This window comes from Physeter macrocephalus, chromosome 19 (genome assembly GCF_002837175.3).
Source record: "Physeter macrocephalus isolate SW-GA chromosome 19, ASM283717v5, whole genome shotgun sequence".
In the NCBI taxonomy this organism is placed as follows: Eukaryota; Metazoa; Chordata; class Mammalia; order Artiodactyla; family Physeteridae; genus Physeter; species Physeter macrocephalus.
The window spans coordinates 3,811,890-3,837,638 of record NC_041232.1 but is presented as its reverse complement, the minus strand read 5'-3'; the positions used below and the strand labels follow the sequence as shown (position 1 = coordinate 3,837,638).

Genomic DNA, 25,749 nt, shown 5'->3' with positions numbered 1-25,749 from the left:
GTAATAAAAAATAATAAATAAAAAAATAAAATAAATTTTAAAAAGGTTAAAAAACATATTGTACCTACCACAAGGTAGCTTTATTTTTTCATCCAGAAATTTTTCTGGAGCATCTGCCATTTCAGTATCTTTCGCTCTACTCTGTTCATTAAAAAATTACTCAGTAGTGTTGATTGAATTTAAGCTGTCCCCTTTTGATGGGTACTTATGGTGATTTTCTCTTTTTATTTATTACTATGAACAACAGTGAGGTGAATTTCTTTTATTTTTATTTTTTTCCATTCTTTTTCAAATTCTTTTCCCATTTAGGTTATTACAGAATATTGAGCAGAGTTCCCTGTGCTATACAATAGGTCCTTGTTGGCTATCTATTTAATTAATTAATTAATTAATTAAAATTCTTGTCTTTATTTTATTTATTTTTGGCTGTGTTGGGTCTTTGTTGCTGTGCGTGGGCTTTCTCTAGTTGTGGTGAGCGGGGCTACTCTGTTTCAGCGCGCGGGCTTCTCATTGTGGTGGCTTCTCTTGTTGTGGAGCACGGGCTCTAGGTGTGTGGGCTTCAGTAGTTGTGGCCCCCCGGGCTATGTTGCTCCGTGGCATGTGGGATCTTCCTGGACCAGGGCTTGAACCCATGTCTCCTCCATTGGCAGGTGGATTCTTAACCACTGTGCCACCAGGGAAGCCCTGGTTATCTATTTTAAATATAGCAGTCAATCCCAAATTCCCAGTCTGTTCTTCTCCCCCAGCCTTCCCCCCTGGTAACCATAAGTTCATTCTCTAAGTCTGTGAGTCTGTTTCTGTTTGTAGATAAGTTCATTTGTATCATTTTTTTTTTTAGATTCTGCATGTAAGTGATATCATATGCTATTTGTCTTTCTTTGTCTGACTTCACTTGGTAGCTTGTTAATCTCCAGGTCCATCCATGTTGCTACAAATGGCATTATTTCATTCTTTTTTATGGCTGAGTTATATTCCATTGTATATTTATGTACCACATCTTCTTAATCCATTCATCTGTCAATGGACATTTAGTTTGCTTCCATGTCTTGGCTATTATTTTTTTTGTTTTTTAAAATATTTATTTAGGCTGCGAAGGGTCTTAGTTGTGGCATGCTGGATCTTTGTTGCGGCATGCAGGCTTCTTGTTGGGGCATGCAGGCTTTTAGTTGCAGCATGTGGAATCTAATTCCCCAACCAGGGATCAAACCCAGGCCCCCTGCATTGGGAGCATGGAGCCCTACCCACTGGACCACCAGGAAGTCCCATGTCTTGGCTGTTGTAAATAGTGCTGCAATAAACATTGGGAGGTGAATTTCTCTATGTATATTTTTGCCAGCCAGTTTTTTAAAACCTGTGAGTGGGTGAGGATGAAGGATATGTTAGTAACCTACAGAACCATGAAAAGAAATTTGGCATGACTGACAGGCCAGAGTTCCTGAGTTACCAGTCTTCTTGACCATGCCTGTTAGCATCAGCACAATCTCACTGCCCTGCTGCTTTCTTTCTTAATAGCTTTTTGCCTTCTTATTTTCTCATCTTTTTTACTCTTGTTATAACTCCCCTAGTCAGATTTCAGTTAAACTAATATATTCTGTTAAGTCCTAGGAATACCATTAGGCATTTGCTTATTTTATAACTTTTAATCTCCTGGGCATGTAAATGAGAAGTGTAGCTACTATCTTTTACTAATCAAATATATTTTTTAGTCTGGTGAATGAAAAAAATTGAGAATGTTAATTCTCAACTCACTTATGGTATTTGACAAGTCAGATTTTTTTACTTTCACCTCTTTAATTGGTAAGATCTAGAGTATAAAATTTTTTAGCCTCATTGCTAGTTTAAGTAGTTCTAACGTTTTGATCTGAAAAAGTTAAATATGTCTATTTTTAATCTATTTTGGTGTTATCAAATAATGAACCACACTTTTCTATGAGAAAGCAATGGCCATATGAAACGGTGATGTGGGAATAGATATCGGCTCCAATATTGTCAGTTATGTCTCTGATTTTTTTTTTCATTGCCCTAGGTTTTACTATGAGCAAAGAATTCTGCAGAAGGTCTTTGAAGAATGGAAAGAAGAGTGGTGGGTTTCCCATCGAGAGTGGAAACTCCGTGTTCGAGCTGACTGTCACTATAGGTAGGATTTCATGTTACGTTACTTTAATTTTCACTGATACACGTTATCAAATAATTACTTGTTGGCATGTTTCTGGTCAAAAGGATAGAAGTTTTTTTTCTGGTTTTATTGAGATATAATTGACATATATTAATTACTGTATGAGTTTTAGGTGTACAGAATAAAGGTTTGACTTACATATTATGAAATGATCACCACAATAAGTATAGTTAATGTTTATCATCTCATATAGATACAATAAAAAGAAAAGGGGAAAAAAAGAAAAAAATTTTCCCCTTGTAATGAGAGCTTCTAGGATTTACTATCTTAACAACTTTCATATATATCATACAGCAGTGGTAACTATAGTCATCATGTTGTACATTACATCCCTAGAACTTCTTTGTCTCATAACTGGAAGTTTGTACCTTTTGACTGCCGTCCCCAACCCACCCGGCCTCTGGTAACCACAAATCTGACCTTTTTCTGAGTTTTTTTTTTTTTTTTTTTAAGATTCCACATATAAGTGAGATCATATAGTATTTGTCTTTCTCTGTCTGACTTTTTTTTTTTTTTTTTTTTTTTTTTTTGTGGTACGCGGGCATCTTACTGTTGTGGCCTCTCCCGTTGTGGAGCACAGGCTCCGGACATGCAGGCTCAGCGGCCATGGCTCACGGGCCCGGCCGCTCCGGCTCCGCGGCATGTGGGATCTTCCCGGACCAGGGCACAAACCCGTGTCCCCTGCATCGGCAGGCGGATTCTCAACCACTGCGCCACCAGGGAAGCCCTGATGTATTTCACTTAGCCTAATGCCCTCAAGGTCCATCCATGTTGTTGCAAATGGCAGGTTTTCCTCTTTTTTTTAATGTATATGTTTTTATGGGGTTTCCTCATTTTTTAATGGCTGAGTAAATTCCATTGTATATAGATACCACAACTTTACCCATTCATCCACCTTTGGACACTTAGGTTGTTTCCCTGTCATAGCTATTATAAATAATGCTGCTGTGAACATGGTGGTGCAGATATCTTTTCAAGTTAGTGTATTTGTTTCCTTTGGATACATTCCCAGAAGTGGGATTGCTGGATTGTCTGGTAGTTCTTTTTTTTTTTTTTTTTTTTTTTTTGCGGTACGCGGGCCTCTAACTGTTGTGGCCTCTCCCGTTGCAGAGCACAGGCTCCGGACGCGTAGGCGCAGCGGCCATGGCTCACGGGCCCAGCCGCTCCGCGGCATGTGGGATCCTCCCGGACCGGGGCACGAACCCGTGTCCCCTGCATCGGCAGGTGGACTCTCAACCACTGCGCCACCAGGGAAGCCCTGGTAGTTCTATTTTTAATTTTTTAAAGATCCTGCATACTGTTTTCCTTGGTGGCTATACCAATTTACAGTCCTACCAATAGTCCACAAGGTTCCCTTTTCTCCATATCCTCATCAGCGTTTGTTATCTCTTGTCTTTTTTTTTTTTTCTTTTTTATGTCTTATTTTTTAGAGACCTAATTTCCTACTTTTCCTTTTTTTAATTGAGGTAAAATTGGTTTATAACATTATATAAATTTAGGTGCACATTATAATTCTATCTTGTCTTTTTAATGATGGCCATTTTAACAGGTGGGTGGTGATTTTGATCTCATTGTCATTTTGATTTATGTTTTCCTAATGACTAGTAGTAGTATTGAACATCTTTTCATGTACCTGTTGGCCATTTGTATACCTCCTTTGGAAAAATGTCTGTTTAGGTCCTTTGCCCACTTTTAAATTGGATTATTTGGTTTTTTTGCTATTGAGTTATATGAGTTCTTCATATATTTTGGATATTAATCCCTTATCAGCTATATGGGTTGCAAATATTTTTTTCCCATTTTGTAGGTTGTCTTTGTCACTTTGTTGGCTGTCTTTTGCTGTGCATAAGCCTTTTGGTTTGCTCTAGTCCCACTTGTTTATTTTTTATTTTGTTGCTTGTGCTTTAGGTGTCATATCCAAAAAAATCATTGCTAAGACTTATGTGAAGGAGCTTCTTACCTATATTTTCTTCTAGGAATTTAATGGTTTCAGGTCTTGCGTTTAAGTCTTTAATCCATTTCTAATTAATGAGTGGTGTTAGATATGAATCTAGTTTCATTGTTTTACATGTGAATATCCAGTTTTCCCAGCACCATTTATTGAAGAGACTGTCTTTTTTCCATTGAATATTCTTGGCTCCCTTGTCAAATATTAGATGACGGTATATACTTGGGTTAATTTGGGGGTGTCAACTCTATTCCATTAGTCTGTTTGTCTGTTTTTATGCCAGTGCCATAATATTCCTTAGCTTGAAAACAGGAAGTGTGATGCCTCCTGCTTTGTTCTTTCTCTGGATTGCTTTGACTATTTGGGGTCTTTTGTGGTTCCACATAAATTTTAGGATTGTTTTTTCTACTTTTGTAAACGTGCCATTGGAATCTTGATAGGGATTGCATAGAATCTATAGATGGCTTTTGGTAGTACTAACATTTTAACAATATTTTTCCAATTCATGAACATGGGATACCTTTCCATTTATTTGTCTTCTTTGATTTCTTTCATCAATGTCTTGTAGTTTTCAGAGTAGAGACCTTTCACCTCCATGGTTAAATTTATTCCTAAGCATTTTGTTATTTTTGATGCTATTGTAAATGAGATTGATTTATTTTTCAGTTAATTTGTTGTTACTGTATAGAATTGCTACTTAGTTTTTTATGTTAATTTTATATTCTATGATTTTACTGAGTTCATTGATTAGATCTAACAATTTTTTGGTTGAGTCTCTAGGAGTTTCTCTACGTAAAATCATTGCATCTGCAAATAGAGACAGTTTTACTTCTTCCTTTCCAATTCCAATGACTTTTCTTTCTTTCTTTTTTTTTTTTGGCCAATTGCTCTGGCTAGGACTCCCAGTACTATGTTAAGTAGGAGTGGTGAGAGTGGGCACCCTTGTCCTGTTCCTGATCTTAGAGGAAAAGCTTTCAGCCTTTCTCCATTGAGTATGATGTTACCTATGGGCTCATCATATGTGGCCTTTATTATATTGAGATACTGATGATCATATGATTCTTTTCTTTCATTCTGTTATGTGAGGTATCACATTGATTGAGTTTGTGGAGGTTGGACCATCCTTGCAACGAGAAGAGTTTTGGATTATTTTCTGTATTTCTTCAAATTCTTTTTAGAGTAAGCAAGATCAAAATCCTAAATTAAGCCCAAGCACACAATACTGTGTGCATGTGTGCACATATACACAGAGATACCCCTCTAATTCAAGTAATCATTATGTAATGATCATGCTAATGATTTGAATATGTTTTTCTCACTGACTCTCACTTCTATATAATTTCTAATTCTGTGTTTTAAAATAATAAAGTTGTTTTAATTTGTATTGATTGGGAGAAAATATATGCCCAATATAGAACATTAAGAAAATAGAAATAGAAAAACTTTAAAAATTTATTCATTTTTTTTAGCAATAGAGAGAAGAAACTCTTAATCTTTGACATTTGTATTCCCAAGGATAAGTGGAAGAAAAAGTAAAAATTGGGAATTACATCACATACATATATTTATACTTTTTTTTTTTTAAGAAGATGTTGGGGGTAGGAGTTTATTAATTTATTTATTTTTGCTGTGTTGGGTCTTCATTTCTGTGCGAGGGCTTTCTCTAGTGTGGCAAGCGGGGACCACTCTTCATCGCGGTGCACGGGCCTCTCACTATCGCGGCCTCTCTTGTTGTGGAGCACAGGCTCCAGACGCACAGGCTCAGTAGTTGTGGCTCACGGGCCTAGTTGCTCTGCGACATGTGGGATCTTCCCAGACCAGGGCTCGAACCCGTGTCCCCTGCATTAGCAGGCAGATTCTCAACCACTGCGCCACCAGGGAAGCCCTTTATACCTTTTTTAAAGTAAGAACGTAGTATGCTTATACATTGTGTCTTTTTCAAATGGTATTCACTCATTATAATCATGTCTTTAAGCTCTTCGGGGCAGGGTTTCTGATTTATGGATATTTCAGATATCCATAAATATAGACATCGTTGAATCATTCTAAGAAGCTGGCAGAGTATGAAATCAAGTTTTAGGAATTGGGATAGTGAAGATATGGAGGGACTGACAGTCCTTTTTTTTTGGGGGGGGGTGCTTTTTGGTTCTTCGCTGTGCGCGGCTTTCTCTAGTTGCAGCGAGGAGGGGTTACTCTTCCTTGGAGGTGCGAAGGCTTCTCATTGCGGTGGCTTCTCTTGTTGCAGAGCGTGGGCTTCAGTAGTTGTGGCTTGTGGGCTCTAGAGCACAGGCTCAGTAGTTGTGGCGCTCGGGCTTAGTTGCTCTGCGGCATGTGGGATCTTCCTGGACCAGGGCTTGAACCCGTGTCCCCTGCATTGGCAGGTGGATTCTTAACCACTGCGCCACCAGGGAAGCCCTGGGACTGACAGTCTTAATGTGTATAATGTATGTATTGAGACAGAAAAGACAAAGGAGAACACTGACTGTGTTTTAGTGCAAAGGAGAGGTTATGTTTTTTGGGTTTTTTTGGCGGTACGCGGGCCTCTCACTGTTGTGGCCTTTCCTGCTGCGGAGCACAGGCTCCGGATGCGCAGGCTCAGCGGCCATGGCTCACGGGCCCAGCCGCTCCGCGGCACGTGGGATCTTCCCGGACCAGGGCACAAACCCGTGTCCCCTGCATCGGCAGGCGGACTCTCAACCACTGTGCCACCAGGGAAGCCCAAGGTTATGTTTTACGTGGTGTGGATGATTAAGATATGACTGTCATTCCAAATGCCACAGCTTCGTGGGTGCTGAAGGTGAAGTTATTCTAGGATAATTCACACCTTTCTTCCTTGGTAGTGTAATATAAGGTGTGGAGAACGACACTCCATTTTAGCTTAGGATATAGATTGGCTTTTTTGTGTCAGAAGTGTTCCTGTTAATTTCTCCTAAGTACAGAAGGGACTGGGTATGTCAGATTAGGAGTTGTTTTGTTTTAAAGATACACCATTTGCTTTTTTGGCTCCTCAGATATTACTTGTACAACCTGATGTTCCAGACCTGGAAGACCTACATGCATCAGCAGTGGGAGATGAGGAACAGGTACCTGAGAGCCGAGGATCATGGTGAGAAAAGGAAGTACACATCTAAAGAAAATGCCTCTGTTTATTTGTCTTTTTTTTCCTTTATTAAGATTTTATTTTTTAAGAGCAGTTTTAGGTTCACAGCAAAGTTGAGGGGAAGGTAGCAATTGCCCATACACCCCCTCCCCAACACATACATAGCCTCTCCCATTATCAGCATCCCCCATCAGTGTGGTACATTTGTTAACAGCTGGTGAACTTACACTGACACATCATAATCACTCAAAGTCCATAGTTTACATTGGGGTGTATTTTCTTTGGTGAGGTGTCGATTAAGTTCTTTTGCCCATTTTTAATTGGATCGTTTGTTTTCTTGTTGAGTTTTAAGAGTTCTTTGTATATTTTGGATAATAATCCCTTGTCAGATGTGTCTTTTGCAAATATTTTCTTCCACTCTGTGGCTTGTCTTCTCATTCTCTTGACATTGTCTTTTGCAGAGCAGAAGTTTTTGATTTTAATCAAGTCCAGCTTATCAATTTTTTCTTTCATGGATGGTGCCTTTGGTGTTGTATCTTAAAAGTCATCACCATACCCAGGGTCATCTAGGTTTTCTCTTACGTTATCATCTAGAAGTTTTATAGTTTTGTGTTTTACATTTAGGTCTGTGATCCATTTTGAGTTAATTTTTGTGAAGGGTGTAAGGTCTGTGTCTTTTTTGCATGTGGATGTCCAGTTGTTCCTATACCATTTGTTAAAAAGACTATCTTTGCTCCATTGTATTGCCTTTGCTCCTTTGTCAAAGATAAGTTGACTATATTTATGTGGGTCTGTTGCCAGGCTCTCTGCTGTGTTCCACTGATCTATTTGTCACTTCTTTTGTCAATATCACACTGTTTTGGTTACTGTAGCTTTATAGTAATTCTTCAACTCAGGTAGTGTCAGTCCTCCAGCCTTCTTTAATACTGTGTTGGGTATTCCAGGTCTTTTGCCTCCATATAAATGTTATAATCAGTTTGTGATATCCACAGGATAACTTGCTGGGATTTTGGTTGGGATTGCATTGACTCTATAAATCAGGTTGGGAAGAACTGACATCTTGATAATATTGAGTCTTCCTATCCTGAACATGGACTCTCTCCCCATTTATTTAGTTCTTCTTTTATGTCTTTCATCACAGTTTTGTAGTTTCCTCACACAGATTTTATTTATGTTTTGTTAGATTTATACCTAAATATTTCATTTTTTGAGTGCTACTGTAAATGGTGGTGTATTTTAAATTTCAAATTCCACTTGTTCATTGCTGATATATAGGAAATCAGTTGACTTTTGTATATTAACCTTGCATCCTGCAGCCTTGCTGTGAATTGCTTTTTAGTTCCAGGAGTTTTTTGTCATTCTTTTTGGCTTCTTTACATAGACAGTCATGTCATTTGCAAACAAAGACAGTTTTATTTCTTCCTTCCCTATCTGTATACCTTTTATTGCTTTTGTCTTGTTGCATTAGCTAGAACTTCTAATATGATGTTGAAAGGGAGTGAGAGGGGTCATCCTTGCCTTATACTTGATTAGTGGAAAAGCTTTTGAGTTTCTCACCATTAAGTATGATACAGGTTTTCTGTAGATATTCTTTATCAAGTTGAGGAAGATCTCCACTTTTCCTAGTTTACTGAGAGCCCAGATTTACTTTTGCCTTCACAAAAGCTCAGAAGCTTTTGTGAAGGATGAGTACATTGTCTCTGAGAGAGAATAACTCCAAGTTAAAGGGAAGACTTGTTCGATTCCCTTTCCTGTTTTCCAGGATATGTGATCTCTGAGCAGGAACTCCTGTGTGATCATATCCCTATGGTTTTCTCTATATGGCATGGTTTTGGCACCTACCACTCACTTAAGCATGATTTGTGTGAACTGGCTGTTCCTGCCCTGCTGGTGCAGTGTTCTGGCTGTGTTTCTCTTGCAGCACTTGGGACTGTTGTCTGTCTTGCTGCCATGTGTCACGTTGCAGTGCTTGCTTCTGATCTTCTTTGTCCAGGTTGCCCCTTAGTGATCTTGTGGCCAGTTTAGCTCTGGTCAGTGTCTGATTCCTCGAGTTGGACCCAGAAACCCATGTGGGGAGCCTAAGGGAAAAAAGGCACTAACTTTCAAAATGATAATGCAGCCTTCTGTTTCTCATAGCTGTTTCACGTGAATGCCCTGTAGGCACCTCAAACTCAGCAAGTCCCCAGTACAGCTTGTCCACTGCTCCCCACTTAGACCTGCTCTTCCTACTTTTCCTAGCTAAGCAAGAAACCTTACTTACGAATGGCTTCGTTGTAACAGCATTTAGTTATCGTCTCTCTTTTTTTTTTTTTTTTTTTTTTTATTTATGGCTGTGTTGGGTCTTCGTTTCTGTGCGAGGGCTTGCGCTAGTTGTGGCAGGTGGGGGCCACTCTTCATCGCGGTGCGCGGGCCTCTCAGTTATCGCGGCCTCTCTTGTTGCAGAGCACAGGCTCCAGACGCGCAGGCTCAGTAATTGTGGCTCATGGGCCCAGTTGCTCCGTGGCATGTGGGATCTTCCCAGACCAGGGCTCGAACCCGTGTCCCCTGCATTGGCAGGTAGATTCTCAACCACTGCACCACCAGGGAAGCCCCTAGTTATCTTCTCTTAAAACATGCCTCCCTGAGGTGTCCCTTCCACTCTTCTTTGCCAATGCCTGAGATTAAGCCTCATCTGTTTCCCCAGAGTATTATAAGTACCTCTTCTTTTATCTCCTTGCATTTATTTTCTTCTTTTTATAGATAATCTCGTTTACTCTTTGCAAACATACCTTGAAGGGAAGCACCATTTTGCAGATGAGGAACTCAAGCGAGGTTACTTAGCGCAGTGACAAGGTCAGTACTCAGGCCCAGCTTATCTTACTCAGGAGCCTAAACTCTAAGCTACAGCACCATACTAGTCCTTGTTGCCCGAGATGTGCTGATTCCTGAGGTCTGAGGTGGGCCCAAAGAAGCTACATGTTAAATTCTTTTTCATATTTTGACTTGACTTGTCAACAACTATGAAATATAAAGTATAGCTCTAGTCATCCTGACCACATTTTGGAGAATGTCCTGAAAATGTTTTACATAATTTTATTTTCTCCTTTGTGTTCTAAAAAGAAAAGAGGGGCTTCCCTGGTGGCGCAGTGGTTGCGCGTCCGCCTGCCGATGCAGGGGAACCGGGTTCGCGCCCCGGTCTGGGAGGATCCCACATGCCACGGAGCGGCTGGGCCCGTGGGCCGTGGCCGCTGAGCCTGCGCGTCCGGAGCCTGCGCGTCCGGAGCCTGTGCTCCGCAACGGGAGAGGCCACAGGAGTGAGAGGCCCGCATACCACAAAAAAAAAAAACAAACAAACAAATAAAAAGAAAAGAAACTTATTTCGTCAGTGATTACTTTCATAATGAAAATGGAATTTACCACAAAGGGAGACCATGGACTTTTGTGCCTCCCATATTTAGTAAATTCTCTTTCCTCCAGGATCATTACTGGTCCTTCTTATTCTGTTTCTCAAACAGATACAGATAGTATCCTTTCCTTTTGTCTTGCTTATTCTACTTTACAATTATTGTTTCAAACAGCAAATTTTATAACATGACTTCTTCTTTAACTTTATATTATAGAAATTTAAAAATATCTACAAAATGGAAAGATAGAATAATGAACTTCCGTGTACCCATCATCCAGCTTCCAATAATTATCGACTCACACTAGTCTTGTTACATCCATATCCACAGTCACTTCTCTGCTTCCTGTGTTATTTCATGTGTAAATATTGTAGAATATAACTATAAAAAAAATAAGGACTTTTAAAATAAAAGATTTCTGAACAGTACAGTACACTGATTTTCCTTTAAAAGTTTTGTAAATGTTATCACTTATATAACCATTCTTCACATCCTGCATCTTTACTAATTTTGTAGAGCTTCACAAGTTTTCCAGCAGAGGGCACTAGAAGACTGGAGGAATTTAGATATTCAAAGGAGGGATGAGTCAGAGCTTTTGAACTTTTGTCCTAACCCAGAGTGATCCATCTCCCCCAGCCCCTTTTTGAAAATCTCTTTGGTGCATCTAGATGCAAAACAAAAGATGCGACAGGCGTGGAAGTCCTGGTTGATCTACGTGGTTTTTCGTAGGACCAAACTTCGGATGCAGGCCACCGCCCTGGAGTTTAGACAGCGGAGTATTTTGTGGTGAGTGTGCTCCATTGCCCTACAGATCCGCATCGTTCATTTTACCTCAGCTTTGCTTTATGCTACTGGAAAACCAACATAAAAACCCACCTTAGGGGCTTCCCTGGTGGCGCGGTGGTTGCGCGTCCGGAGCCTGTGCTCCGCAACGGGAGAGGCCGCAGCAGGGGGAGGCCCGCATACCACCAAAAAAAAAAAACAAAAACCACCTTAAAACAATGTTTGGGGGATTTCCCTGGTAGTCCAGTGGTTAAGAATCTGCCTTCCAATGCAGGGGACGTGGTTTGATCCCTGGTTGGGGAACTAAGATCCCACATTCCGCGGGGCAACTAAGACCACACATTCTGGAGCCCACACGCCACAACTAGACAGAAGCCCGCGTGCCGCAACTAAGACCCAATCAGCCAAATAAATATTTTTTTAAAAACCCAAAAACAAAAAACAATGTTTTGAACATAATTGATACCTAATAAATATTTATTGATAACTTGTTCAACATTGAGATCAGGTTTTCACCAAATCATAAGTAACACTAATTGAGTACTTACTAGAAAACCCTGTGTTAAGTTTCTGTGTGTGTTAATTTTTTAATGTAAAGTGTCTCATTTAATCCTTACCATAAACTATAAAATAAGTACTGTTATTGCACAGATTAAGATATATGAGCTCAGGCAAGTTACTCAACCTTTCTGAGACTTACTGTATAAGTTGTAATTAGCAGAACTAGGGTTCACCCACCCATCTCTCTGATGCCAAAGCTCATGCTCTTAACTGCTGCCTTGCACTGCATCTCAGCAGCATTGTCCACACATTGGAGGGTGAGTTAGTCCACTCTGAAAGCCAGGTGTGTGTAGCAATGAGCTGCTTTATAATGAGACTGATTCCACTGTGCATTGTTCCCAGTGGTCCTCTGGTGTCCCAAATGGCAGTGTCTTAAAAGCTCAGTTCCAGAGCGTGTCTGTAGTGTCTAAGGCTGGATCTGACCTTAGGAACCATCCGTTTCCAACCCTTAACTGGCAGCTCTAGGACTGTTTCTTGGCTGTTTAGGGAGAGGGACTTGAGCTCAGGGTCTGAGGCCCAGCCCTCACTGCCCTTCTCTTTTCTGGCTGGCCTTGCTCTGACTGGTCCCATCTTCGATTTGCTTTCTGACAGGATGTGGTGGAGCACGTGGAGACGGCAACTGGGACAGGTCCACCTGGGCCGTGCCCTCCATGCCTCGGCTGTGAAGCACAGGGCCCGGAGCCTCCAGCTGCAGGTGAGTCTAGCAGATTCGGGCTTTGGTGTCCTCTGTCCACGTCGTCAGGCACCATACCCACAATGGGAGCTTGGGCAGGTGGGGTCAGACTCCCATGCAGAAAGCTGACCGCCATGCTGCTGCCTCTCTGCTGGGCCCTCCCTGCAGCTCAAGGGATGGAAGAGGGGTGGGAGGCAACTTGGAAGGCTGGACTCTTCAACAGACAGAAGCTGCTGGAGGAATATGCTAGATGTGATTGCCAGTGATCTTTAGAGAGCTCCTGTTAATTGTGGAGCCGGAACGGGATTTATGAATTAATTATAAATATGTTTAAAGAAACAGCAGTATATTCTTTATTTCCTCATTACTCTTTTCCTACAGCAAATTAGAAAACGAGGGCAGAAAAGAAACTAAGACTGAAAAGAAAACCTGGCTTTTTCATATAATTTTGCTTATTTATTAGAGTTCCTTTCGGGAAAGCCACTAGCTTTTGGTCAGTTATAAAGGCTTAACATCTGTTCCAAATGTATGCTGTGGTGAAGCTTTTTTATGGCCTTTGATAAGCTTTCTGAACTTCTGTCACTTTTTAGTGTCTCCTGGGTACTTATAGGGCTGCCAAGTCAGTCATAGAGAATAGAACAGGGAGGAGGAGAAAAAGAAGTGCGTGTTACTATATTGTAGGAGTAATAACTTCTTTTTTCCATTTATTTATTGATTTATTTTTGGCCGCGTTGGGTCTTCGTTTTTGCGCACGGGCTTTCTCTAGTTGCTGCGAGCAGGGGCTACTCTTCGTTGCGGTGAGCGGGCGTCTCATTGCGGTGGCTTCTCTTGTTTCAGAGCACAGGCTCTAGGCACGCAGGCTTCAGTAGTTGTGGCACGTGGGCTCAGTAGTTGTGGCTCGTGAGCTCTAGAGCTCAGGCTCGGTAGCTGTGGCACATGGGCTTTGTTGCTCCGTGGCATGTGGGATCTTCCCGGACCAGGGCTCGAACCTGTGTCCCCTGCATTGGCAGGCGGATTCTTAACCACTGCACCACCAGGGAAGTCCCTGTAGGAGTAATAGCTTTTTAATCTGACAACATTTTGTATCATCCATGCAAGAATATGCAGTAGTATATGGAGATCATATGCAGACAGCATAGATTGGGGTTAGCAAACTTGCCCACGGATCAGATTTGGCCAGCTGATTGTTGTAAATAAAGTTTTATTGGGACGCAGTTACACCTGTTCATTTATGTATTGTTTAAGCTGCTTTCAGGCTACAACGGTGAAGTTGAGTAGTTGCAACAGAGACCGTGTGGCCTGCAAAGCCTAAAAAAATTATTATCTGACCCTTTAAGAAAAAATTTGCCAACTTCTGAACTCATAAGTTCTTCTGAAGCAGTAGCAAGGAAATAGACATAGTTCTTGCCAGTGATAATAACGGTAACAAGAACAGCAGGAGCAGTAATAGTATTATTGTGGTTCTTTCTGTCCTAGGTGCTGGACTAAGTGCTTTACATGTGTTATCTCAATTTTCAAAATTATTTTTTAAATCCCGTATTATTATAGGTTAAATAACTCGAATGAGGGTCATGCACCTAGCAAAGGTCAGAGCCAGTATTTGAACCGAGGCAGCCTGAAAAGTGTAGAGCCGTTCTTTTAACTGTCATGCTGCCTTGTCCTCAGTAGACTTGTGCTCTCAGGAGGGAGAGGGAACTATGAATGTGAAAATGCCAGAAGCATAGGAACATAATGAGGCTGGTTTTCTGTCGCTGACGGACTCCAGCTATGTGAGCACTTGTCCCTTTCAGATAGTCACTCTGAGAGCCTATAAACTCCTTCTACGGGTGCCGCTATTGCTCAGAACACTTTTAGAATTCCTTTTTGACTGTTGCCTTCAAAGCTTGCAACAACAGATTTGAATGAATATTTTTAGTGATAGCAGGTTTTCGTGGTTCGAGGTTGGATTTAACTTAGAAGACAGCCGAGAGTCATTCAGAATCAAATCCAGTGAAAAACGTGAGCAATGAAGATAACACTGATACGGACCACACTATATGAGACTCTAAGGCAAATTTTATAGTGCAGATTATAAATAAAATCCTTGTGTCTGATAAGTACCATATGATTTACCAAGAACTTAAATTTAAGTCATTTCTCTTAATCCTCACAGCATCTCTGAACTAGGCAGGGCAGACGTCATGAGATATGTGAAATTTTAAAAAATTAAATTATGTACTTCAAAAATAAAAACATTAAATATAAAACATTTATTAAAAATATTAACAGATATCCAGGTACCCAACATACAGGTTTAAAAGGTGTTAGCATTTTCCATACTTGCCCCAGAATTTAATTTAATGTAATTAAATTCACAGTTCAAGCCCCCCCATTCCTTCCTTCTGCCACCTTTCCTCCTTAGACATAACCTGTACCCTGATACTGAAGTCTTCATTTTCTTGTGTTCTTTTGCACTTGTAAAAATGTGTGCATACATATACATAAAGAATAAATGTTCTGACTTTGTGTTGTTAGGAAACTTATGAATGGTGTCATACTGTACATTTACTTTGCAGCTTGCTTTTTTTTAATGCAACAGTGTATTTTTGAGGTTTATCCATGTTGATACATAGAGATCTGTTAACTACCTATAATATGCCTTTGTACTGAATAAGGCTCAGTTTACCTGCTCAGTGCTGCTGAACTGTTGATTCCTTCTGATTATGTTTTTTACAATTACAAACAGTGTGGCAGACAGCACTCTTAAACACAGATCCCTGTGCAAGAGTCTGAGTTTCTCTTGTTCCCGGAAGTGAAACTTCTTTGGGTATCATCTCGTCATCCTTATCAAGCATCACACATTTGCTCCAGTGCTGTGCCAGTTTATGTGCTAAAATTTCAGTTCCCATTTCTTTTGACCTCATCAGCACTTTGCATTGTCAGACTTGGTCATTTTCACCAGTTTGATAGGTCTGAAGTGGTGATTCCTTGTTGCTTTAATTTACATTTCGCTGATTTCTAGTGAAGCCCAGCATCTTTTCAGATGCTTGTTTGCCATTTGAGTTTCTGTTTTTCAGCTTGTTATTATCCCTAACTCCTTTTTTTCTGTTGGATTATTTGGCTTTTTCTGCTCTGTGGACATTGTCGTAGATTCTGCTTACTAAGGTACATTGCAAGTATTTTCTTCTAGCTCATAGCTTGTTTTTTTGCTTTGTTTATGGTGCTTTTTTTTTTCATACAAGTGTTATTATTTTCAGTGTACCTAATTCTTGTATCTTATGGTTTGGTCTTTAATCCATCTTGGGTTTAATTTTATAAATTGTATGTAACAGGGTCTTAGTTTGTCATTTTCCTTATGGATAATTTCTGCAGCACTGTTTACTGGTTAGCTCATCCTTTATCTTTTTTATACTGACTATTAGTCCACCTCCATTATAGAGCAAGATCCCATTTGTTCATGGGTCTATTCTGGGCTCTGTATTCCATTGGTCTATTTGTCTATCTGTGAGCCAGTACACACTGTTTTGATTATGATTTAATGAAGCAGGTAGTAAAGAACAAAGGTTCTCTAGTCAGACTGCCCAGGTGGAAATTCTGCTGCCATTACCTATTAGCTTTGTGCCTTTTTTAATGAGTTACCTAATCTCCCTGTACCTTAGACTTCTTTTTTTTAATACTGCATTTTGGTTTTTATTTTTTATTGCATTTTATTTTTTATTTTTTAATTTTATTTTTTTTATACAGCAGGTTATACGTATTAGTGTATGTATGTCAATCCCAGTCTCCCAGTTCATCCCACCACCCCCACTACCTTAGATTTCTTATCTGTAAGTAAATAATAATGGTACCTACCTCATAGGATTGTTGAGGATTAAGTGTGCTGATACATGTAATATGCTTAGAGCAACGCTTTGAGTATGGAAATCCTCAGTAAATGCTAACTGTTCATTACTACTCCTGATCTTACTGTATAGCTCTTAAGTTTTCATATGTGGAAAGAGATCTTCTTTATTCCTGTTCTTTTTAAAAATTGTCTTGGCAGTTGTTCTTTATTCTTATTAATTTTAGGATCAACTCGTCAAGTTCCACAACAAAGCCTACTAGGATTTTTTATTATAGTACACTGACTTTTTACATTAGATTGGAGAAAATTGTCATGTTTGTGATATTGAGTCACCCCACCCGTGAGCTTGATGTAGCTCGTGATATATTGATGGGCGTGAGAGGGAGAGTAGGAAGGATTAGGCCTTGAGGTGACAAGGAGGCAGGTGTAATAGTAAGGCTCTGCAGGCTGTGCCCGTAAAGGCTTTGGCTCATTTTCCAGGGGAGGGGGAAGCTACTGGCTTTGAGAGGAGGAGTGATGTGATCACACCTCCCTTCTTAACAGGCTCCCTCTGGTTCATCGTGTGCTGCCTTTTGAGGAAGGAAGGGAGAGAGAGAGAGATATGAGAGAGAGGGAGAATGTGTGTGTGTGTGTGTGTGTGTGTGTGTGTGTGTGTGTGTGTGTGTGTGTGTGTTATATTTTCAAGAAGAAACAATGGAAAAATAAACCAAAAACTAAGGAAAAGTGGTTACCTGTGGGGGAAGGGAGGGAACAAAGTACTTCTGTGAATTTACTTTGTTACATAGGTTTAACTTTGGAACCATGTAAATATTTGATATAATTAAAAACAAAAAATTAATCAAAAAGGGAAAGAACCAGTCCCTAGGATTTTAGAACATGCTGAAACAAACTTATATCAAGTTTGTAGCAATGACTACAAAGAGAAAAGAATTACTTTAAAATACAATATTTTGGCTGTTCATCCCGAGTGGGATGTGTTCTGGGGACACAAAGAACTACTAAGAGATCTAAAATTGCATTCAGTGGTCTTATTCTAAGTAGCAGGTTGGTATTGTTGGGTTGAATCTGTTACAGCTACGTTGTAAGATAAAGCAAATAACTGTGGCTGTGTCATTAGGACGAATGATTTTCAGTGTAAAAGGAAAGATTACAGGTACAAAATCAGAAATTAAACAAAAGCCCTGTTACCTGAAATTGGAAATGTCAATATCAGTATGGACTCATGATTTTTTTCCCCTAAAATAGTGAATTTCTAACTCTATTTACTGAAAAGACTTAAATGCTTTATTACTGGCACTGCTTCTAGCATCCCCAGTGCCCAAGTTGTGGTCTCTTCTATTTCCCACTAAAGGGAACTGAGGCTTTTTGGAGAAATGGCTGATTCCAGGTATAGAGCAGGAAATAGACATCATAAGCCTAGGAGATAGTGTGCAGTAGTATGAGGAAGTTAACAGAGGTTAATGGGGTTGTGTCAGAAGGACTCCCATAGGCTTAAGATAGAACAATTTGAGCATCAAAAAGAATAATGACTGCCGTGGACTGAAAACATATCAAATATGTAAAAATTCATGCATTCATAATGAGAAAAAAAGAGCTCATTGGTCACAATTTTGGGTTGTTAGAGCATTAATTCAATTCTTTGGAAATTAATGAAGGCCAAAGTCAAGCATTTATCCTGCCTTTCCTATACAAACTAATCTTTGAAAAACGAGAGGGTTAATGAGAGAGTAAGGCTTCTTTATAGAATTTCAGTTAATAAACGCAGGAGTATTAGAATTAGAAAATTGCCACCCCAGTGAGGAAATGGATCTAGGCAGCAATCACCCAGGGGAAAGACAACAAGGAAATATAAGGGAGGGGTCAGATTAATGCCATCTGAAGCCACTGAACAGTCTTGGCATTGCTAAAACTATGGCAGCCAACCACGATGTGATGTACCAGGAAGTACCCAGTAGCACTTGAGACATGTTCTTGCCTAAAATTTGAACATGACTCCCGCCAAGCCTAACATGAATCTGACTATCAGTTCATGGGAAATACAGGGATCAGAGGGACAAGTTAAAGACATTTGGAGGAGACAATCGGACAAATCTAAAACGTGGGACAGTTTATAGCGTACATGACCTGGTTTCTCTAACAAATTGGTAGCATGAAGAGAAAAAAGGCAGGGAGGGAAATTGTCATATAAGATGGAGAGATTTAAGTGATATAACCACAACAAATGAGAAAGGACAATTCTGGCTGTTGTGTTAAGAACAGACCTCAGAAAATCAAGGATAAAAGCAAGGAGGTCAGTTAGGAAGCGATTACAAAGTTCCAGGAGAGGTTCTGGACAAGGATGATAGGAAGATGGTTTTGGATTCTGGGTATGTTTTGAAGGTATTGCCGACAGGATTTGCTAGTGGATAGGTAAGATGTGAAGTGTCAGAGAAAAAGTCTAAGGAGGACTCCCAGGTTTTTGGCCTAAGTAATTGGAACAATGGAGTTGCTATTTACTGAAATGGGGGTGTTGGAGGGAGAGGCAGGTTTGTGGGGAAAGATTAGGAGGAGCTCCATTCTGAGCTCCGTATCTTCAGCCTGATGGGCCTTCCAAATGTCCACGAGGGGGTGTCAGGGAGGCAGCTGGATATATGTGTGGAGTCTTGAGGATGAGTCCAGACCTGAGATGTAAAGTTGGGAGTCCTCAGCATGCAGATGACATTTAGAGCCATGAGACTAGGTGAAAGCACAAAGGGAGTGGGTATAGCCAGTGGAACTGGCCTGTTCGGTGAAGAGATGGGAATCAGCGGCGGGAACAGAGGAGAGGCCAAGGTATACTGGAAGCCAGGTGGAGGTGGGTGTGATGAGCTGTGTCACATGCTTCTGGCAGGCCAGAGCAGGTGAGGACTGAGATTTGGCCTTTGGATTGAGCCACGTGGAGGTCATTGATGCCCTTGATAAGAGCAGTTTCAGTGAACCCGATGGGGAGAGGATTCAAGAGAACCAGCTTAGAAGAGAAATGAGAAAGGTAGAGAGCCCTTTTGAAGAGTTTGGAAAGGAAAGCACTTCGGTGTTAGCTGGGTGGCAAAGTGGTCTAGAGAGGGGTGTTTGGTGGTTGGTTTGAGGATCACTGATTTATTCCCTTCAGGAAGTATTTGTGTGACAATAATCTTTCATCCCCAACTTTTTAATTTTGACAAATACCAAATCCCAGAAAAGGTGGATACTGGGTTCTCTTCACTAGTTTAACCCATCCTTAACATCTTTCCACATTTGCTTTCTTTCAAGTGTATCAGTATATTTTTTACATTTTTTGAGTTGCTTTAAAGTTGCAGACATAAAGTTTACCCTAAATACTTAAGCTCATATCTCCTAAAAATAAGGGTGTTCTCCTATATAACCACAATATCACTGTCATATCTAAGGAATGTAATGTTGATATAGTAATATCTAGAATACAGTTCGTATTGCAGCTGTATATTGTTGCTCTTTTAGTGTCAGGTGCAGGGTCCAGTCAAAGGTCACCCATTGCTTTTGGTTGTCACATCCCCTAAGGGAGAAATAACAACACACTCAAATGCTGATTTAAAAAATCTAGCAGAGAGTGGAAACTGATGATGCAGAAGGGAGTGGGGGGAATTGCCAGAGTGATAAACTTGAAAAGGTGAGAGAAGATGGGCTGTGTGCATGGCAGGGGTAACCTGTGATGGGAGAGTGGACAGTTTATCCAGAGCAACAAGAGAGAAAGCAGAGCCTGTTGGCAGGTGGGGGACGTGTGGGAGCTTGAGAAAATTGTCTTTTGATTGCTTTTATTTTCTTGGTGAAATAGGAAAAATGGTATTCAGCTGAGAGGAAGGAAAGGGGAAGAGGTGTTATAGGTTTAAAAAGGTATAAGGTAGGGGCTTCCCTGGTGGCGCAGTGGTTGAGAGTCCGCCTGCCGATGCAGGGTACATGGGTTTGTGCCCCGGTCCGGGAGGATCCCATATGCCGCGGAGCGGCTGGGCCTGTGAGCCATGGCCGCTGAACCTGCGCGTCCGGAGCCTGTGCTCCTCAACGGGAGAGACCACAACAGTGAGAGGCCCGCGTACCGCAAAAAAAAAAAAAAAAAAAAAAAATGTGTAAGAGAAGGTATCAAGTCATCTATGACAGTCACCTTCAAAGTAGGGCATGTGTTTTGCTGAGTGTGCACAAAGACTTTCCCAAGGGTGTGCATTTATGGATAATCTTAAGGGAATCCTTTTGTAGACCCTCAGTTTCTGTAGGTCCACGTCTTGGAGACTAATGTCCCTGAGAAAGGGCCTCTTGACCATAGGCTTCCTCCCACTTTGAAAGAAAAGGCAGACCCTCCTCTCCTATCCCCAATCTGAATTAATTATATCACCCCCTGGATTGTCCCTGCTTCTTGTATATGCATTGATTTTATTAGTCCTTTTTTTTTTCTTCTTAATCCAGAAAAAAATTACTTTCTGGAAGCAGAGAATGCCCTTCTTAAAGATCTTTTTACCCCAGATTCCCATCACTTACAATTCTCCTTGGGAATTTCCCCTCCTTTGTAGCCTTTCCTGTGTGTGTATCTAATTTTAGCCTTTCCTGTGTGTGTGTTTCTCTTTTCCCTGACCAGTACTTCACCTCTGTTTTCCTGTCTCCATTGACTGTTGTCTTTTTTCTGGTTTTCAGGCTTGGTCACGGTGGCAGGAACAGCTTCTGCATGTCTGGAGGGAGAGGCGGAAGATGGTCTCCGCAGTGAAACACCATCAGCGCTGGCAACAGTGGAGAGCCCTGAGGGCCTGGCTGGAGTACCTGCAGGTGCGCAGAGAGAAGAGGCAGCGGAAAGGTGAGCAGGAAGTCCTGGGCTCCAGGGACAGAGGGTTGGTCACAGTGCCCACTCTCCTGTTACCTGTTACCACCAATAGGGTGGTAACTTATTAAGGGGAGATATAACTGTTACACCACAGATTTTCAAAAAGGATATTGAGGGGCTTCCCTGGTGGTGCAGTGGTTGAGAGTCCGCCTGCCGATGCAGGGGACACGGGTTCGTGCCCCGGTCCGAGAGGATCCCACATGCCGCGGAGCGGCTAGGCCCGTGAGCCATGGCTGCTGAGCCTGCGCGTCCGGAGCCTGTGCTCCGCAACGGGAGAAGCCACGACAGTGAGAGGCCCGCGTATCGCAAAAAAAAAAAAAAAAAGAGAGATTGAGGAGGAATATAAATCATCCTCAATTCACAGTTAAGATATTTCCTTCTGGTTTTTTTTTTTTTTTTTTTTTTTTTTTTTTTGTGGTACGCGGGCCTCCCTCTGCTGTGGCCTCTCCCGTTGCGGAGCACAGGCTCCGGACGCGCAGGCTCAGCGGCTATGGGTCACGGGCCCAGCCGCTTCACAGCATGTGGGATCCTCCCGGACCGGGGCACGAACCCACGTCCCCTGCAACAGCAGGCGGACTCTCAACCACTGCGCCACCAAGGAAGCCCTTTCCTTCTGTTTTTATCAATATTTAATTCAATAGGATTTTAATTATGCTATAAATACTGTGATTATTATGATTAGTATGATACATACAATTTTGTATCTTTTTTAAACTTTTTTTTATATTGGAGTATATCCAATTAATAATGTTGTGATACATATATATGGAATCTAAGAAAAAAAAATGTCATGAAGAGATTAGTGGTAGGACGGGAATAAAACACACTACTAGAAATCTAATCTGATCAACATTTGGAAGGTATCACCGGAAAAGAAACTAAGGGTTATGGTATAGGTAATCAAATTCCACAAAGAAGTTAACAGATAAATCTACCAACACAGACAACTCTCAGATAACAATGTGTCCCTGGGTCTCCATTTCTTTCCCCTCCTTTTCCAATCACAGCCATTCAGGTTCGCCCCAATGGGACTCCTACAGGCAGAGGTTTAGGGCCATAGAAAAGTTTAAACATAAGGCAAGATTATGTTAACTGTAATCCCCAGGGCAACCACTAACAAAACAACTGAAAAATGTATAAAACATGAACAACAGAATTAAAATGGTATGCTAGAAACTAACACAAAAGAAGGCAAAATGGAGGAATAAAGGAACACAAAAGACATAAGATCCATAAGGAAAAAAAATAAATAAATAATGTTGTGATAGTTTCAGGTGCACAGCAAGGAGACTCAGCCATACATATACATGGATCCATTCTCCCCCAGACTCCGCTCCCATCTAGGCTGTATCTTGCTTTTTTTTTCACACAACTAATCAATACTTTCCTGTGTCTTTAAGTGTTCTTAATAAATGTTATTTTTTAAATGATTGTATTTTACAGGAGAGGGGCGTACCTTAATCTACTTAGCAATTTTTTTTTTTTTTGGCCTCGCTGTGCATCTTGCAGGATCTTAGTTCCCCCACCAGGATCGAACCCATGCCCCCTGCAGTGGAAGCACAGAGTCCTAACTACTGGATCGCCAGGGAAGTCCCTAGCCATTCTTGTATTAATAGATATTTGGGTTGTTTGTCCTCCGTTATGCAGATGCATGTGATTTATGATGTTGAGTTTTTGAACACTATTCTGATGGTTTTGTTTCCCCGAGAGAGGTCAGAAGTAATGATAAATAGGTCATGATCGTAGGTACTTTTTGTACTTCAGTTTCTTGAGCCCACACAGAAGTGAGTTAAACACTGTGCTGGCCGCAGGGTTAGGTCCTCCTGCTTACCCTAGGCCTCCCTGTGGGATCTCCTAGGCTGCCTACGCTGTCTCTTGGGAGCGGGAATGTGTCCATGTGAAAATAGTGACGGGGGACCACCTGTCTGGTCACCCAAGCCTGGAAGTTGAAGGCATGAAGCTATTTAATGATGAGCTGCCTACTAATGTGCCTCCATTAACTGCATTCTCATTCCAGGACCAGTTCCCTTCCACTTGCCGGACTTACGCTCATCAGGCCAGTAGCTAATTAGTCTTAAAAGGAGATGGAGCTGGCAGCCTGTAGCAGCCTGGCTGAAAGCTCACAAAAGCCTTTGACAGCATGTTGACCAAGTTGTGTGTCATTGACTCAGACCCTGAAATCCCATCCAGGAAACATTGATAAAGAGGCAAAAGTGAAATGGAGTCTTCTTTGAAAGCAGCAGTCGCCATTACTGCTCCTCAGTAGCTAACTAGGAGCCTCAGCCCTTTGATAGAACCCTTTTCTCTTTCCTGGGAGAGAAGAGATATACTGATAGCTAAGGGATTCCTCCCGTGTTTAGAAACCTTTTATTCTGGGACTTCCCTGGCAGTCCAGTGGTTAAGACTCACGCTTCCAGTGCAGGGGGCATGGGTTTGATCCCTGGTGGGGGAACTAAGATCCCACGTGCCATGCAGCACGGCCAAAAAAAAAAAAACACCACCTTTTATTCTAACGTTCTTTGTGGGAGCAGCCTTGAAGCCCTCATGCCTGCCAGTAGTGGGTTTCATCCTGTCTTAAAGGTGCTTCCAGCTCATTGCCCAACCTTGAGGGGGCAGCACTTAAGCTATTTTCTCTGTTGCAGAGATGGCTGAGGAATTCCACTGCGTCATTGTGCTCCAGACACACTTCTGTGATTGGCGGTGGGCGTGGAAGCGGAGGGAGAGCTTGTACGTCCACCACAATCGGGTAGAGGGGCTGGCCAGGAGGATGATGCTGCGGAGGGCCTTTATTCACTGGAAACACTGTATCCTTTGCACCACCCAGCCCTGTCTGTACAGCAAGAACAGCAAGAGCTCACCAACCTGTAAGATGAGTCAGGAGATACATGGGAAGTAGTTACCCAGCAGTTTAAGACAGTTCTGATCTCTGTTGACTTCTTTTTAAAATTTTTTGTTTCATTTTGGGAATATTCATACAAAAGAGTGCATGCAACAAACACTTTTAGTCTAAAGAATAATGGTAAAATGAACCCAACTCAAAAAAATAGAACATTGCTCACACCCTAGTCTGCTCCTCCCTGACTGCATTCCCTTTCCTCCCCCCCAGAGGCATTGCTGCTGCCCTGATTTTGTTATCATTTCATTGCTTTTTTCTACCCATTAGATGGTAGAAATAGCCACAGCCATTTCTGCTTCATTTCATTTCTGTTTCAGATTTGTTTCATTTCATTGCTTTTTCAGAAAGCCATCTGTCCTTGGTGGCCCTGTCATTATGATCCTAGCTTCCATTCATTGAGCTGTTTACTGTGTGCAGACATTTTGCATTATCTCGTTAATCCTCATAGCAACCCTGTGGAGTAGGTCTCACCGTCTCCATTTTACAGATGAGGAAAGAGGTTGGGGGGTGCTAAGTGGTTTTCAAACTCATTGGCAGAGCCAGGCTTCTGACTCCAGTGCACCTTCTTAATCACTGCCCCTGCTGCAATATGTGCCCAGGTGTGAGATTTGGACTGCCTTGGGTGTTCATCCACACTTTTATTTGTTCACTGAACTCTTGCTTTGTTTTAAACTCCTGCCTAAATTCTGGAATACAGGGAAACTTAGAGACTAACAGTAGCTCATTGTCTAGTGGGGAAAGTAGACATGAAAACCAGTCTTTGTAATGTGGCATGATAAGTGCTATCATAAAAGTTTGTATCAAGTCCTGCTAGGGCTACTGTGGAGATCTAGCTGAGGAGGTGATGTTTGAGCTGAATTTAAGCCTTGGGGGATGTCACGTTCTCCCAACAGGGAGGTCAGGAAGGGCGGTTCAGGTGTAAGGAGTGGCATTTACGCAGGTGTAGGTGAGGAAGAGCAGCCAGGGTTGATGACCGGGGTCTGCAGTGAGTTGTGGGGTATGGAGGGCAGGTAGATGCAGGCTGGGGACTGGCTTGTAGGGCCCTTGTGTGCAGTGGTCAGGAATTTGGGCTTAATCCCAGAGCCGCTGGGGATCCTCTGCAGGTTTTTGAGAAGAGAAGTGATGCAGCAGATCTGTACTTTAGAAAGGCTAAAGCTCGATGGTAGCAGTGAAGTTGGCACAGGGGGACCAAGTCAAGTGTACTGCACGGTGCTGGGGGTGGGGACAGAACCTGGGAGACCTAGGTGGGCAGCAGATGGACTTGGCAGCTGAGAAGATGGAGGGGGTGGGAAGAGAAAAGGTTTGAAAATAACTCCAAGGTTTTTAGCACAAACTTCTGACTGGATTGTGATGCCAAAACAGAATGCAGGAGAACTCGGAGCAGGTTCTGCTTAGATTTTGAAATGTTTACTCAAACTGATGGCAGTTTATCTCAACTATTTTTGCCTCATGAAATGGGCATGAGAGGGGAGAAAGGCAGATAAGTAACTCACATGGTTCCCCTTAGTTCTTTATTCCCTGGGTTGTCAGGGGGAGACAGAGGCGGACACCAGCCTACCTGGCATG

General features: G+C 41.6%; 1 protein-coding gene across 1 annotated transcript in view; it reads left to right on the top strand.

Annotated features, from left to right (window-relative positions):
* The window catches only part of LOC102974591 (protein SFI1 homolog), a 78,760-nt gene that overhangs the window by 26,672 nt on the left and 26,339 nt on the right, over window positions 1–25,749 (top strand). Inside the window, exons 5-10 of the mRNA XM_028480526.2 lie at window positions 2,027–2,137; window positions 7,136–7,230; window positions 11,276–11,393; window positions 12,543–12,645; window positions 21,104–21,260; window positions 23,930–24,091. Of these exons, the coding sequence (XP_028336327.1) occupies window positions 2,027–2,137; window positions 7,136–7,230; window positions 11,276–11,393; window positions 12,543–12,645; window positions 21,104–21,260; window positions 23,930–24,091 (746 nt within the window). The remainder of the gene's footprint in view (window positions 1–2,026; window positions 2,138–7,135; window positions 7,231–11,275; window positions 11,394–12,542; window positions 12,646–21,103; window positions 21,261–23,929; window positions 24,092–25,749) is intronic.